Source organism: Geotrypetes seraphini, chromosome 5 (genome assembly GCF_902459505.1).
Source record: "Geotrypetes seraphini chromosome 5, aGeoSer1.1, whole genome shotgun sequence".
Classification (NCBI taxonomy): Eukaryota; Metazoa; Chordata; class Amphibia; order Gymnophiona; family Dermophiidae; genus Geotrypetes; species Geotrypetes seraphini.
In genome coordinates, this window is record NC_047088.1 from 206,276,105 (window position 1) to 206,289,088 (window position 12,984).

General features: G+C 40.7%; 1 protein-coding gene across 1 annotated transcript in view; it reads right to left on the minus strand.

Annotated features, from left to right (window-relative positions):
- XIRP2 (xin actin binding repeat containing 2) overlaps window positions 1-12,984 on the minus strand; it is a 309,123-nt gene that overhangs the window by 170,823 nt on the left and 125,316 nt on the right. The window contains 1 exon segment of the mRNA XM_033944124.1: window positions 1,368-1,521. Within this exon segment, the coding sequence (XP_033800015.1) occupies window positions 1,368-1,521 (154 nt within the window).

Here is a 12,984-nt window from a genome sequence, read left to right on the forward strand (position 1 = left end):
TAAATAGCACCAGTCCCAGTACAGATCCCTCCTCCACTGAAAAAAATGACCATTTAGCCCTACCCTTTGTTTTCTATCCAATAACCAATTCTTAATCCACATCTGAACATTGCCTCATATGCCATGACTCTTTCATTTTCTCAGGAGCATCCCATGAGGAAGTCAAAAGCCTTCTGGAAATCTAAATACAGTAGGCTCCAATTATAGAATTTCCCCCTTAATATTACCTCAAGAGGTGCTGCTAATTGCATCATACATTATCTACCATTCAGTTAACACACAGTAGTTACTTTTTCTCTGCATTAATTATATGGCAGCCTTACAAAAAAATGTTGGGAAGGCTCCCCCCCTCACACACACATTTAACACAGAGTTTCTGCAATTACTGTGCATAAACCCCCCCCTTTTATAAAACCACAATAGCGGCTTTTAGCACAGGCTAGCACACTGAATGCTCTGTACTGCTTCCGACGCTCATAGGAAATCTATGAGTGTCGGGAGCAGCGCAGAACATTCAGTGCGCCGGCCCGCGCTAAAAACGCTATCGCGGTTTTGGAAAAGGGGAGGGGATAATTTTGGAGATTATAGTACAGTAATTACTACTTACTATGCCTTAATAAACAGGAGCTATGGAGTTTACTAAACAGGTGTAAGACTCACTTTGAATAGTGCAGATCACCAAAATGCAAAACATATTTAGTACCATTATAAAGTTAAATTGATAAATAGATTCTGCAGTTCCTAATATTTATGGCATTGTTGAAAGCTGTGCATACTCGTAATTCTGTGAAATGTACAGCATTTTCAAACCATTTCCACACTAATAAATTTTAACTTCTGAAGGATTATATTCTAAAATCCTGAAATGCTTTTAGGTTATTCATCTCAAAAATCTATTTTGAAAGAATTGGTGATTTGCTGACATATTTCACAGGCTTATGCATATTTGTTTTGCAATTTTTATGGGCCATTTGCTCCACCATGGTAAGTAGTCTTCTAAAAATGTGCATTGCTTTAGGTTAGAAACAATAAATGTATTGATTTATTTTACAATTATGCTAATGGCATTAATTATCTGTATGACAAAGCTTCATAATGTTGGTACATTATGGATATTATGTTCCTTCTTTTTTATAATTCTATACCATTTTTGTAAAATCAAACCACTCAAGAACAGTTTCTTGCATTAGAAAAATTTGGAAAGTAAATTCCGGTTTTATAGTTCTCATGTCCGATTTGATTTCATTACCCTGCTTTTTTGTTCTAGACTGTTAAGAAAATCTTAAGCTTTTCTTATTTTACACACATCACAGCAGTCTGTACAAGGTGCACTTGAAGAAAAAGCAAGATAAAAGGGTTTTGCTAACCTTCGAAGCTGTTGTTCTGGACATTTTCCGATGACATCTTGTCAAAAGATACTTTGCCACTTTTTGTGCTTGAATCTTTCGCTGAACTGCGGGAATGGCTCACAGGATGTTTCTTAAATGTCGGTGCAAACAACCTTCTCTCAGTTTCCACATCCTGTTGAACGACATAAAGGGGATGTGTGAAAAGATATCAGGAGGAAACAGATGTGGCTTTCATGAGGGTGTCTATTAGAAAAATGAAAACTTCCAACATACTAAAGCATACATTTCTATAAATTTCCAGTTTATCTCCGACTAATCGGACTGCCTTGTAAAACTTCATATAAATAGCAGCTCTGCTTTTGCCCAGTTAGCTGTGTGGGCATGACGCTGAATATCAGTTGAATCTTGATAGCTTCCTGGGGCTGCCAGGGACAGAGGAGCCAGTGCTGTGGATGCTTAAGTCAATATGGAAAATTTCCATTGGGTTTAGCATCCCCAATAATTGTGAAAGTTTGGCTCCTATGGCCAGAGACTCAGATATTCAAAGCCAGGCATGGCGTTGACCCTGCCCCTCCCCCCTTCCTTTCTATATTCAGCAGTACTGAGCTGGTTGGTAATAGCCCCTAGCTAGCTAACTACCACTTTGATGGCTATCTGCTGATATTCAGTAGGAGATAACTTTCCCCTACTGAATGTCCGGTTCATCAAATTGTCTGGTGACTGGCTATATCACACGACATAGCCAGTCACTGTCAACATTCAGCAGCTAGCCAGCTAAGGTTAGCAGTTAGATAGACCCACCTAAAAAGCAGTTCTGCCTTTCACCGTTTTGCCTTAGGCAGCTAGCCGCTGAATATCGGCTAGGTCTGAGATGGCAAACTTTATTCCAGAAATTCAATGCTGGTGGCCAGATAAGGTCCTGGCATCGAATATCCAGAATCGCTGCTGACCGTGGAAGCTAACTGAGCTGCCTCCAGCAGTCTCAATACCTGGGCTTGATGTAGCCAGTAGTAGTTACTGTTTAGAAAAACACTGACCAGGCTGAATATTGCCTCCTTAGATTTAGTGGCATAGCAAGGGTGAGAGACGCCTTCCCTGCCCCCTCCTGCCATGCGCACGCCCCTTCCCTTCCCCTGTACCTCTTCAACGTTCGCGGTATAAGCGGGTCCAGGAAGTGACGTCAAAAGAAGAGTCAACATTGGCACGAGCAGCAGGTTGGGGTTGCTGCTCATGCCGCGAACATTAAAAAAGTACAGGGAAGGGAAGTGGCATGTATGCGGTAGTGAGGGGGAGCAGAGACGAGGACAGGTGCTGGCGCCCCCACCAAGAGGGCACCCAGGGCGGTCCCCCTCCTCCATTTACTATGCCACTGATTAGATTGTAAGCTCTCTGTGAACAGTGAAATAGTGACTGTACCTGAATATAATTGGCCACTTACTATACTCTGCTCTGTACTTTCGTTTTTTTTTTTAATCATCTTTTTATTGAAATTTTTCAAATATAAATCATGTAAAAATGAAACGATACAGTAAGCTGCAAATGCTCAGGTCATAAACATAATGGAGTTAATTGCGAAATTCATCAAGAGGGGCCCAGAGTTTGGTAAACCTAGCAATATTGTTTTGTTTAAATGCAATTATTTCCTCATACTCTGCACTTTTTTTTTTTTTTTTGTAAATCTTTATTGATTTTTAAACTTTGATAGTGCAATACAAATGTTAAATCATACAAACTGCATAAAAACACACTATTAACTACATGATTATTTCATTAAACAATCATTTTCTCCCCTTCTTATCTTAATTATTAAAACAATAATACATATGATATAATTTTAATATTATAATGAAATAATTTAACTCCTCAAAATATGTTTCCCTCCCCCCACCACTCCACCCTCCCTGGATGTGCAAGGACTCTAATGGAAAAAGAAAGAAGCATCACCCTAATTATAATGCAATAAAATTAGTTAATGGGCTCCATATATCATTAAAGGACTTATTAGTCCCCAAACGTTCCGCCATCATCCTTTCATACTTATAGGTAGTACACACAGTTACCCACCAAAAAGTAAAATTAATCTTATTATAGATTTTCCAATTATGAGTAATCAGTTGAACCCCTATTCCTGTCAAGATCATGAAAAGTCGACTTTTATATTTATCTAATATAGGTATAACATGAAGTAGTGTACCACATATTATCGCCTCATATGACAAGGGGATAGATGATTCAAGAATGAGATTAATTTGTCCCCAAATTGACTTCCAGAAACTAAGTATCAATGGACAAAAATATAACAGATGATCCAAAGTCCCTATATTAATATGACAATGCCAGCATCTATTAGATTTAGAATTGTCTATTTTTTGTAAACGAACTGGGGTCCAAAAATTCCTATGCAATAAAAATAACCATGTTTGTCTCATAGATGCTGACGCTGTACATTTCAACCTCCAAGTCCAAATTCATGACCAACGAGATACAGAAATATACTCTGTACTTTCTGAGTTTGAAGGAACACTAAGAATAGCCATAGTGGGGCAAACCAATGTTCCATCTAGCCCAGTATCCTGCTTCCAACAGTGGCTAATCCAGGTCACAAGTACTTGGCAGAATTCCAAATAGCAACAGGATTTCATGCTACCAAACCTAGGGACAGCAGTGGCTTTCCCTATTCCTTTCTTCAGTAGAGAGAGTAGAATATGCGCAATGAAACTGAATTGAATGGTTAGATGTCTTGCATAACTATTATACAAGGAGGTGAATGAACTATAATGCCCTAAATTTTACAGAAAAGTAACAATTTTCCATGTGCAAGTTTTCTACTGTAACTTATATGCAAGTACATTATGGTCAGTGAAAACTTAGGTGCCTGAGTTTTTCATGGCCAGTTGTAAAAAAGATAACCACACCTATTACAACTAGCATGCAAATACTTCTCCCACGCTGGTTTTCAAAAAATTCATAAATAAGTTGCTTTGCATGCTTTTGTAGCAGGACCCCCACAACATCCCTCTGTCTTTAGAAAAGGAAAATTTCTGGAGACCCTGTTCCTAACCTATGCTGAGTAATGGAATGATCAGTGGCGTAGTAAAGGGGGCGGAGCAATGATCTGCCCCAGATGCCATCTTGATGGGGGCACTGGCACCGCTCCTCCTCTCTGACCCCCTGCCACACTCACACCTTCCCTCCAACACCCCAGACACCAAGTGCCTCCCCCTCCCGCATTCCGATCTCTCCGATCACTTCCACAAAATCCTGGTGGTCTAGTGGGCTGGGGGGATTCAGATCAGACCCTCCCCATCTTGAGAACCCTCCAGCCCCAACACTGCCCCTCATACCTTTTTGTCGAAAATCAGGCAGGAAGGATGCCGACTCCCTCCTGTCTTGAAGGGCTGCCTCTTCTGGATGTACTGGAAGGAGCCTAAGGTCCCGATTGGCTCAGACCTGAGCCATATTAGGACCACACACCCCTCCCCCTCTCCCGTGCATGCTAGTGATGCACTAGGAAGAGCCTAAGGCCACTGAGCCAATCGGGACCTTAAGCCCCCTCCAGTGCATCCAGGATGCACAGGGTAGGAGAAGGGCCACCATTTTGAAGTGGCGGTCCGTCAAGGCAGGAGGGCTTGGGCATCCCCCCTGCCTGATTTTCTATGAAAGGTATGGGGGGATGGTGTCGTTGGTGGAAGGTTCATGAGCTTGAGGGGTCTGATCCAAACCCCCTAGCCCACTAGACTGCCAGAATTTTGTGGAAGGGGGAGAGGTTATCAGAAGGTGGGGGCACTTGATGTCAGGGATCCTGGTTTTGGAGGCAGGGGAGGGTGCGCGCGCTCGTGGGGAGGGGGCATGGAAGTGCACCTCCGCCCCAGGTGCCCCCTACTCTTGCTACGCTACTCGAAGTGATGTAATAAAGATTGGGTTAGAATGCTATTTAAGTAAGTAGATGTTCCCACCTGTATGTTGGAGGGAACAACAAAAGAACCTGCCTAATCTAATGTTGAGGAGTATTTGATTGTGAGAATTCAAGGGTTAAAAGCTCAGGACAGTGTACTGCTGCCTGACAGCAGAATGGAGTTTTTATTGCTTTCCATGACTAGCAAGAAGACAGAATTAAGCTAGAAAAACAAGGAACACGCCTAGGGCCCAAACATTTAATGACTCCCATGGCATATTTTTGTCCCGATAAGACAGATCTTGGCAGAAAAGAAAAGTGTGCAGTCTATCTATTCTCTCTAACCCCCTTCAGTCACCAGGAGTCTGCGGTCAACACTTCATACCTGTTACTTCATCTTGTGCTAATTTTCCTCCGTAATGAGCATCATGCATGTCTCTGTCTGTGAGTTTTGCCTAGTACTAATCAAAGGGTATACTGCCCTTTGGCTGGCTAAGCCTGAGGTAGAGAAGGCAGGTGCCCCAGCAGGCCAACTAGGCCTTACACAGAGAAAATAGATTTGGTAAGGAGTAGAGAATGACATGGGGACAAATTTTTCCCCTTTCTTCCAGGAACTCAATTTCCCCGTCCCATCCCTGTGAGTTTTGTCACTATCCCTATTTCTGCCCCTGCCCCATTCCTATAAGCTCTGCCTCAACCGCACAAGCCTCGGACACTTATGATTTTAAAGTGTTTGGGGCTTGTGTAGATAAGGACAGAGCTTGCAAGAATGGGACAGGGACAGGGACAGGAAAAGAACTGCCAGGACAGGACTGGAAAATGAGTTTCCGCCGGGACGAGGAAAAATTTGTCCCCATGTCATTCTCTAGTAAGGAGTACAGATCCAAAGAGGTCTGGGGAAGTCTGGACATCTGCTGCTTAAAGAAATTTTCAGTAAGAAATATTTTGCTAAACTACACTGGCTTCCAGTATTCACCAGAATACACTTTAAATGTGCTTGTCATACTTCAAAATCCTATTTGGCATTTGCCCTCTACTGAGTCCTTGATCTTGGATTACCAACAAACAAGGATTGGTTAGATCTATGCATAAACTTAAACTATCATTCCCCTCTATGAAAGGTATTGTTTCTTCTAGCAAATTGGGTAAGTCCTTCTCATTCAAATTAACTGAATTATGGAATAATATTCCTTTGTGGCTGAGAGATTCGGATACTCTTCAATTCTTATGTAAACATTTAAAAACCTGGTTATTTACCAAATTATAAATCTGCTTTTCTTTTCTACCTTTTACATTAATTTTTGTAAACCAAGTCGAGCTTTACTCTCATAAAGATGACACGGTCTATAAATTTAAGGTTTGGTTATGTTTAGTTTTACTTAGGCCTAATAAAACTACTGAAATAAAATCACAAAAGAAGAAAATCTGATATTCACACACAAAGCATGGTTAGAAAGCTACTTTGTTTTTATTATACAGCATAAATTTACATTTTTAAATATGCAAAATAATCCAGATTTGCTACATAACTGCAATAGAGTTCCCAAAACTTTACAGCAGAATTTTCTATCTGTTTACAGAAAACTGCAGCTTTGCTTAGTACCAACTCTTTCTCTTGTTTCCATAATAGCTAATCTGCCCTCTTGAATTGCACAAATGGCTTCCTGAGGTCAAATAGGATAATATTCACTGCACCTTCCTGATAAACTACTTTGGCCATCTTAGCAAAGAATTCAGTAAAATTTGCAAGCAATAGTGCCCCCTTAGGAAATCTGGAGATTATAATCTACTAAAATGCTAAATTAAGTTTATCGTTAGGAGTTTTCCTACTGCCAAAGTTAACCTATTAACTTGTAACATCCTGATTTCCCCTTCATTCCCACATTTGTAGGTTGGGACTAGAGCAGATCTTCTTAAGTTTCATGGAACACTTCCTGTTTTGAGATATAAATTAAACAGAATTATAAGGCAAAACAAAAAATTGACCCTGATGACTTCACAGAATAGAAGTCCAACAGCAACAAAAGACACTGCGGAGAGTTGATGTTCTTGATATAGACTTTATTGTTACTTCAACTTGATAATCCACATAAAAACATGTAGGACCCAATCCAATGGGAACTTTGGACCCAACAGGGTCCATGTTTCAATGAAAATGTCTTTCTTAGGGGTCCTATGGGTAACGATGTAATAATGAGATGATATGGTGCAATGTATGTGATAAAACAATATGTAGTGTATAAGTGAGATGAGATTAGGTCCGTGTGATGTCATTCATAAATGTGATGAAGTGACTGGTGGCGCATGGAATGTGAGTGTGTAAACGGGTACAAAGTGATGCGTGACTGAGTATGGCTCTAGGCGTATCAGATCCAGAAATACAAAGTAAATATAATGAAAGTAAATAGCAAGATTCTGAGGACAAAGGTTTAGTGCCAAATGAATGCTCAGACGAATTGCAATGCATGCTCTATCTTACGTATGTGTCAAATTGGGGTGGTTTAGCCAGACCTAAAATAGGTGAGTGAGTGATTGACTAAAAGCTATCAGGTTATGAGTGAAATGACTCCAGAAAAAATGGAATGATGAAAATTTAATGTTGAAAATTACGGAGGTGCCCAATCCCAAAAGTCACACTGAAGAAAAACTCTGAGAAAGGGATACATACCCTGTTGGTCGTAAGATAAGAAGAAACCAAAAAGAACACTGTGGAGTGACGATATTCCCGAAATGGACTTTATTATGTCAAAGTTCCAAAAGTACAATAAAGCAATCCCCATAAAAATAAAAGAATGCACATGAACAACCTAAAGGACCTAGTCCGCTGAAAGCGCAGGACCCAACACGGTCTGCGTTTCGACAAGACAGTCTTCTTCAGGGGTCCCTGAAAAGTCTTAGGGTGGTAAACGCGTGGAAAAACTGATATGTGGAGACTTCTTTTTAAAAAAAGCTGCTGGAATCAAAGCAAATATATATATATATATATATATATATAAGAACTTGTGGATTATCTAATCAGCCCTAATGAACACAGGTGCAACAAATGTAGAAAAACAAATAAAGTAAATGAATGTGGGTATCCCAAAGGGCCATAGAGGCCTAATGATGTACATACGTGGCATACAGTGTCTAGGATTGGAGTGCGGGATGAGATTAAATCAAAGAAAAATTTCTATCTGCTCCTTTATGCTATTTTTGGACATTTTTCTCTTTTGAAAATGAGCCCCATAGTGTGTCGCTGTTGTCTTGGGTGAAAAGCTGATGGATCTGCCAGTCTCACTCTTTCTGATGTGGACTTCCTGTTTCTAAGGGGCAGAATCCGCAGAGCCATCAGCAGTATGGTCTAGACACCTTTATGCCAATTTTTATTTTACAGTGGGAAGCATCTTGGCTAGCAGGGAACTAAGGAAGCTGCGCTGCTTAATAGATGGTGGTGGGAAAGGTTCTAGACTGAAGAGGACATCTACCAAAGTTTTCCCAGGGCCCCACTGGTGGTTTAAACAGCCCTGTGTGTAATTGTTTATTCTTTCTTCAATGTCCTATATATTTCTTGATTTTCCCCAGCTTCAGGGGTTTTCCTTTTCTGCCCATTATTATTGTTAGATGATTATGATTGTGTTGCACTGGAGGGGGGGGGGAGAGTGTGGTGTAGTGGCTAGAGCTACAGCTTCAGCACCCTGAGGTTAGGGGTTCAAACCCCAAACTGCTCCCTGTGACTCTGGGCAAGCCACCCAATCCTCCATTAGGTTGTGAGTCCACTACATAAAGGCAGTATACAAATCCCTTTCCCTAATCTGTTTTCTTTATTACTACTATATTTTTCTTGTTCAAACTTATGCTTGTACGATTCCTAAATTCAAGAACCAATAAAGTACAAAAGGGGCGCAGTCAGCACTTCTGTGTAGTCTTTGAATAAGCTCTGGGGTGTGCTCTATCAGGTCCTACTGCCTAGCCCTCTTTTACTTGCTTGTGTTTTATGTATTTCCTCTCCAATAAATGGGTTTATGACAATTTTGCAGTCATTGTTGCACCCGTATTTTGTTGCAGGCATATTTTTTTCCTTCTTCAGTGTACACTAAACAAAGGAACCTATTTAAGATTACTGTCTTCTGTTGATCCTTTTCCTCTCTTCCCCACTTTTTCCTTTAATTTTCGACTAGCTTTTTTCTGCTCTTTATATAACTAAGGAAAGTTTTATTTCCTCTTCTTGTTGTTTTGGCAATTTTCTTCTCTGTTTGACCTTGGCTCATCTTGCTGACTTACATACCTCCCTCTGTTTTTCTGATAGCTTTTCTTCATCCTTCTCATCCTGTTTTTGAAATTTTATGCTACATTTTCTGAATACAAGTCATGTTATTCCTACTTTTTTTTCTCTCTGTCTTCCTAAAGAACTTAGCCTTGTTTCTCTGTTTATCTTACTAACCTGCCTTAACCAAAGATGTATTATTGTCTTTGTGCTCTCTTTCAGGAGACTTGAACTTCACCATCCTAGCAGCTCAACATGATCCCTGAATTGAGTCTTGAATGCTTAGCATTCAGAACCCGTTTGCTCATAGGTCTTTATTCTGTAGAATGCCTATGCTGCAAAAAACAATTGAATTTCAGAAGATATCTGCCTGTCTACATTTTTCTCATACAGCAAAAAATAATAATAATAATAAAGGGCCCGGATAGCGTAGCTAATCGATAGTCTGCTATTGAGAAAGACATGTGGGAAGCCACTGCTTGCCCTGGATCAGTCGCATGGAATATTGCTACTCCTTGGGTTTTGGCCAGGTACTATTGATCTGGATTGGCCACTACGTGAATGGGCTACTGGGCTTCATGGACCATTGGCCTGACCCAGTAAGGCTATTCTTATGTTCTTAATAATTTGGATAATGGCAGCTACAATCAGGATAATTCCCTTAGCTGGTGCTCTACGTGGATATTCAGTGGACTATCCATGTGGTGCTTTTGAATAACTTTACAGACTATTGAGGCCGATGCATAGGTGAAGCAAGAGCAGGGCAGTACTTAACCTGGAGAGCAGCGATATTCAGGCTGACTTCTGGATGACTACCTATCTAAAGTTAGGATAGAAAAAAGCTGAAATAAAGCTATCCAGAGAATGGCAGTGCAGCTTGCTCTAACCAAATATTCAGTGCTGATTGCTATCTGGATAGTGGCATTGAATATCCATGTTTTATTTAACTACCACAGCCAGTATTAAAAAAAGAAGAAGCAGTGACTATGAAGTCTCAATATTGATTTGTAAGATATTAAGAATTGCATATCCAGTATCTGACTCTGTTTTATGGAGATGTACCCACTATCCCCCTAATTCTATAAGCCCCTCCCCCTCCATTTTACTAAGCCACGGTAGAGGTTTCTACTGCAACAGGAATTCTATGGGCATTGGAGCAGCGTCGGAGCATTTAGATCAGGGGTAGGGAACTCCGGTCCTCGAGAGCCGTATTCCAGTTGGGTTTTCAGGATTTCCCTAATGAATATGTATGAGATCTATTTGCATAAACTGCATTCAATGCATATTCTTTGGGGAAATCCTGAAAACCCGACTGGCATACGGCTCTCGAGGACCGGAGTTCCCTACCCCTGATTTAGATGGTTTACTTATGCAGTGAGGGGCTGAATATCTGCTCTTAACCTGACTCCATCCCTGAAATGCCCACAAGTTAACTGCTTTTGAATTTGGTGCTAACCCATCATTTCCAGTGGAGATGTGCTGCTGAAAATGACTGGATAGCTGCATACAAGAAATTTATCTGGTTGGTGGCCATTTCCAGCTAGTTACATTATTTTAAATATTGGCCAGAATGAAAAGTAGAATATGATGGTAGAAAAAGACCAGACAATCCATCTTTTCTGCCCATCCACACTAACTACCCAGTCTCTACAATCCCTTTCTCTCCCTCAGAGATCTCCATTATTTCTTTGGGACTTGATATTGAACTCATGGCACTCATCGGTTACAGAGATGTTGTTTGCCATGGGCAATTAGGGCCAGATTTTGTAACTGGCGCCAATATCATTGGCCACATTAAAGCGGCCACTGATCACATGTCAATCGCAGCTTCGGTACCAGTTTCAGAATAACAATAATAATAATAGTTTATATACCGCAGGACCGTGAAGTTCTATGCGGTTTACAATCATTAAAAGGTATTACAGATCGAGTGGAATAAACAAAGTTCAGAGTTAGTGAATAACAGTTCTAAAGATCATTTGTTGAGGGCTAAGATTGTATAGGTCAGTTACCTAAGTACTTCAGGAACAGATGTGTTTTTAGGCGTTTCCTGAATTCCCTATAAGTAGTAGGCACGAGAAGTTGTTCCAGGAATTTACCCCATAATGCTGCTTGATGTGAGAAAAGATGTTGGTGATGACTTTTAAATTTACAACCTCTAACCGGTGGAGAAACAAAGTTCAGATGTGAGGTACTCCTGAATCTGTTGGTTGTGAAGGAGGAAAGGTCTGTTATATATTTAGGGGCTAGGCCGTAAAGTACCTTGAAGCAAAAACAACCAAACTTGAATTTCACACGTGCCTCCATCAGCAACCAGTGCAGAAGTCGATAGGATCAAACTTCTTCAGTCCACAAAGTAACCTAACCGCTGCATTTTGTACCAGTTGCAATCGCCGCATGTTCTTCTGGGAGAGGGCCAAGTAGGTGATGTTACAAGAATCGCATCTATGGGAAAGATAGGCGCTGGAAATGTAGGCCAGGGCTTTCCAGGCCTACATTTCTGGGGCCAATCTTTGTGTGAATCTTGCCTACATAGGTGCTTTAGGCCATGCCTTCTTTGGTGTTTGGTGGCCTAAAGCACCTAAATAGGCGTAATTCTGGCACCTTTTATTTAGGTGCCAGTAGGCACTTCAACCTCATCATTTTTTGCCATTTCTAACGGCATTCTTCAATCAACTTAGGTGCAGATAGGTATCCAAGTTTAGTCGCAAGTTTTAGAATATCAACAGTAGCCAGGTAACTCCTGATAGCCACCTAATATTTAGGCATTCAATACCAGTGTCTGGGTATGGCTGACTCAAAGGCATTTAAACATTGCAGTCAGCATTTAAAAATAACACTAATTGTGGGATTTAAATTCTGATCTGTTTATCTTTGATTTATGCGCCTAAGATATAACTAAGAAATAACAGAGCATAATTTCTTGCAAGAGCAGTCAATTGGTTTCTGCTTCTTAATAGAATGGATTTTGAATTTCCATCGTAGCCAAGGCAAGTTATGCTCAGATACAGTAGGTATTATTCAGACCCAGAAGGGCTTAAAATCTACAATAGCATACAGCTAGGGTGGTGGTAAGACAGCCATTGGAACGAAAGCTAGACCTTGCTTATAGAACAGTGCTATAAGGAAGAGGAAGATTATTTTATATTCCAATGTCTACACACCAAGGGCTCCTTTTTCTAAGCTGCGCTAGCGGTTTTAGCGCACTCTTAGCACGCGGTACAATGCCGCACGTGCTAGACGCTAGCATCTCCATGGAGCTGGCATTAGTTTTTCTGCGTAACACGGGGATTAGCGCGTGCTAAAAACGCTACCGCAGCTTAGTAAAAGGAGCCCCAAGTCTTTTTTCATCAGGATCTCATCTACTTCTATATTTCCATGACTAAGAGTTCACCACAATTTCCAGAGAATAGTCATGAGTGCTGTATCGTTTGTACCTAACGCAATGTAGGGTTAAGAAACCCTTTTATTAAAACATAGTACGTGCTAAGTGC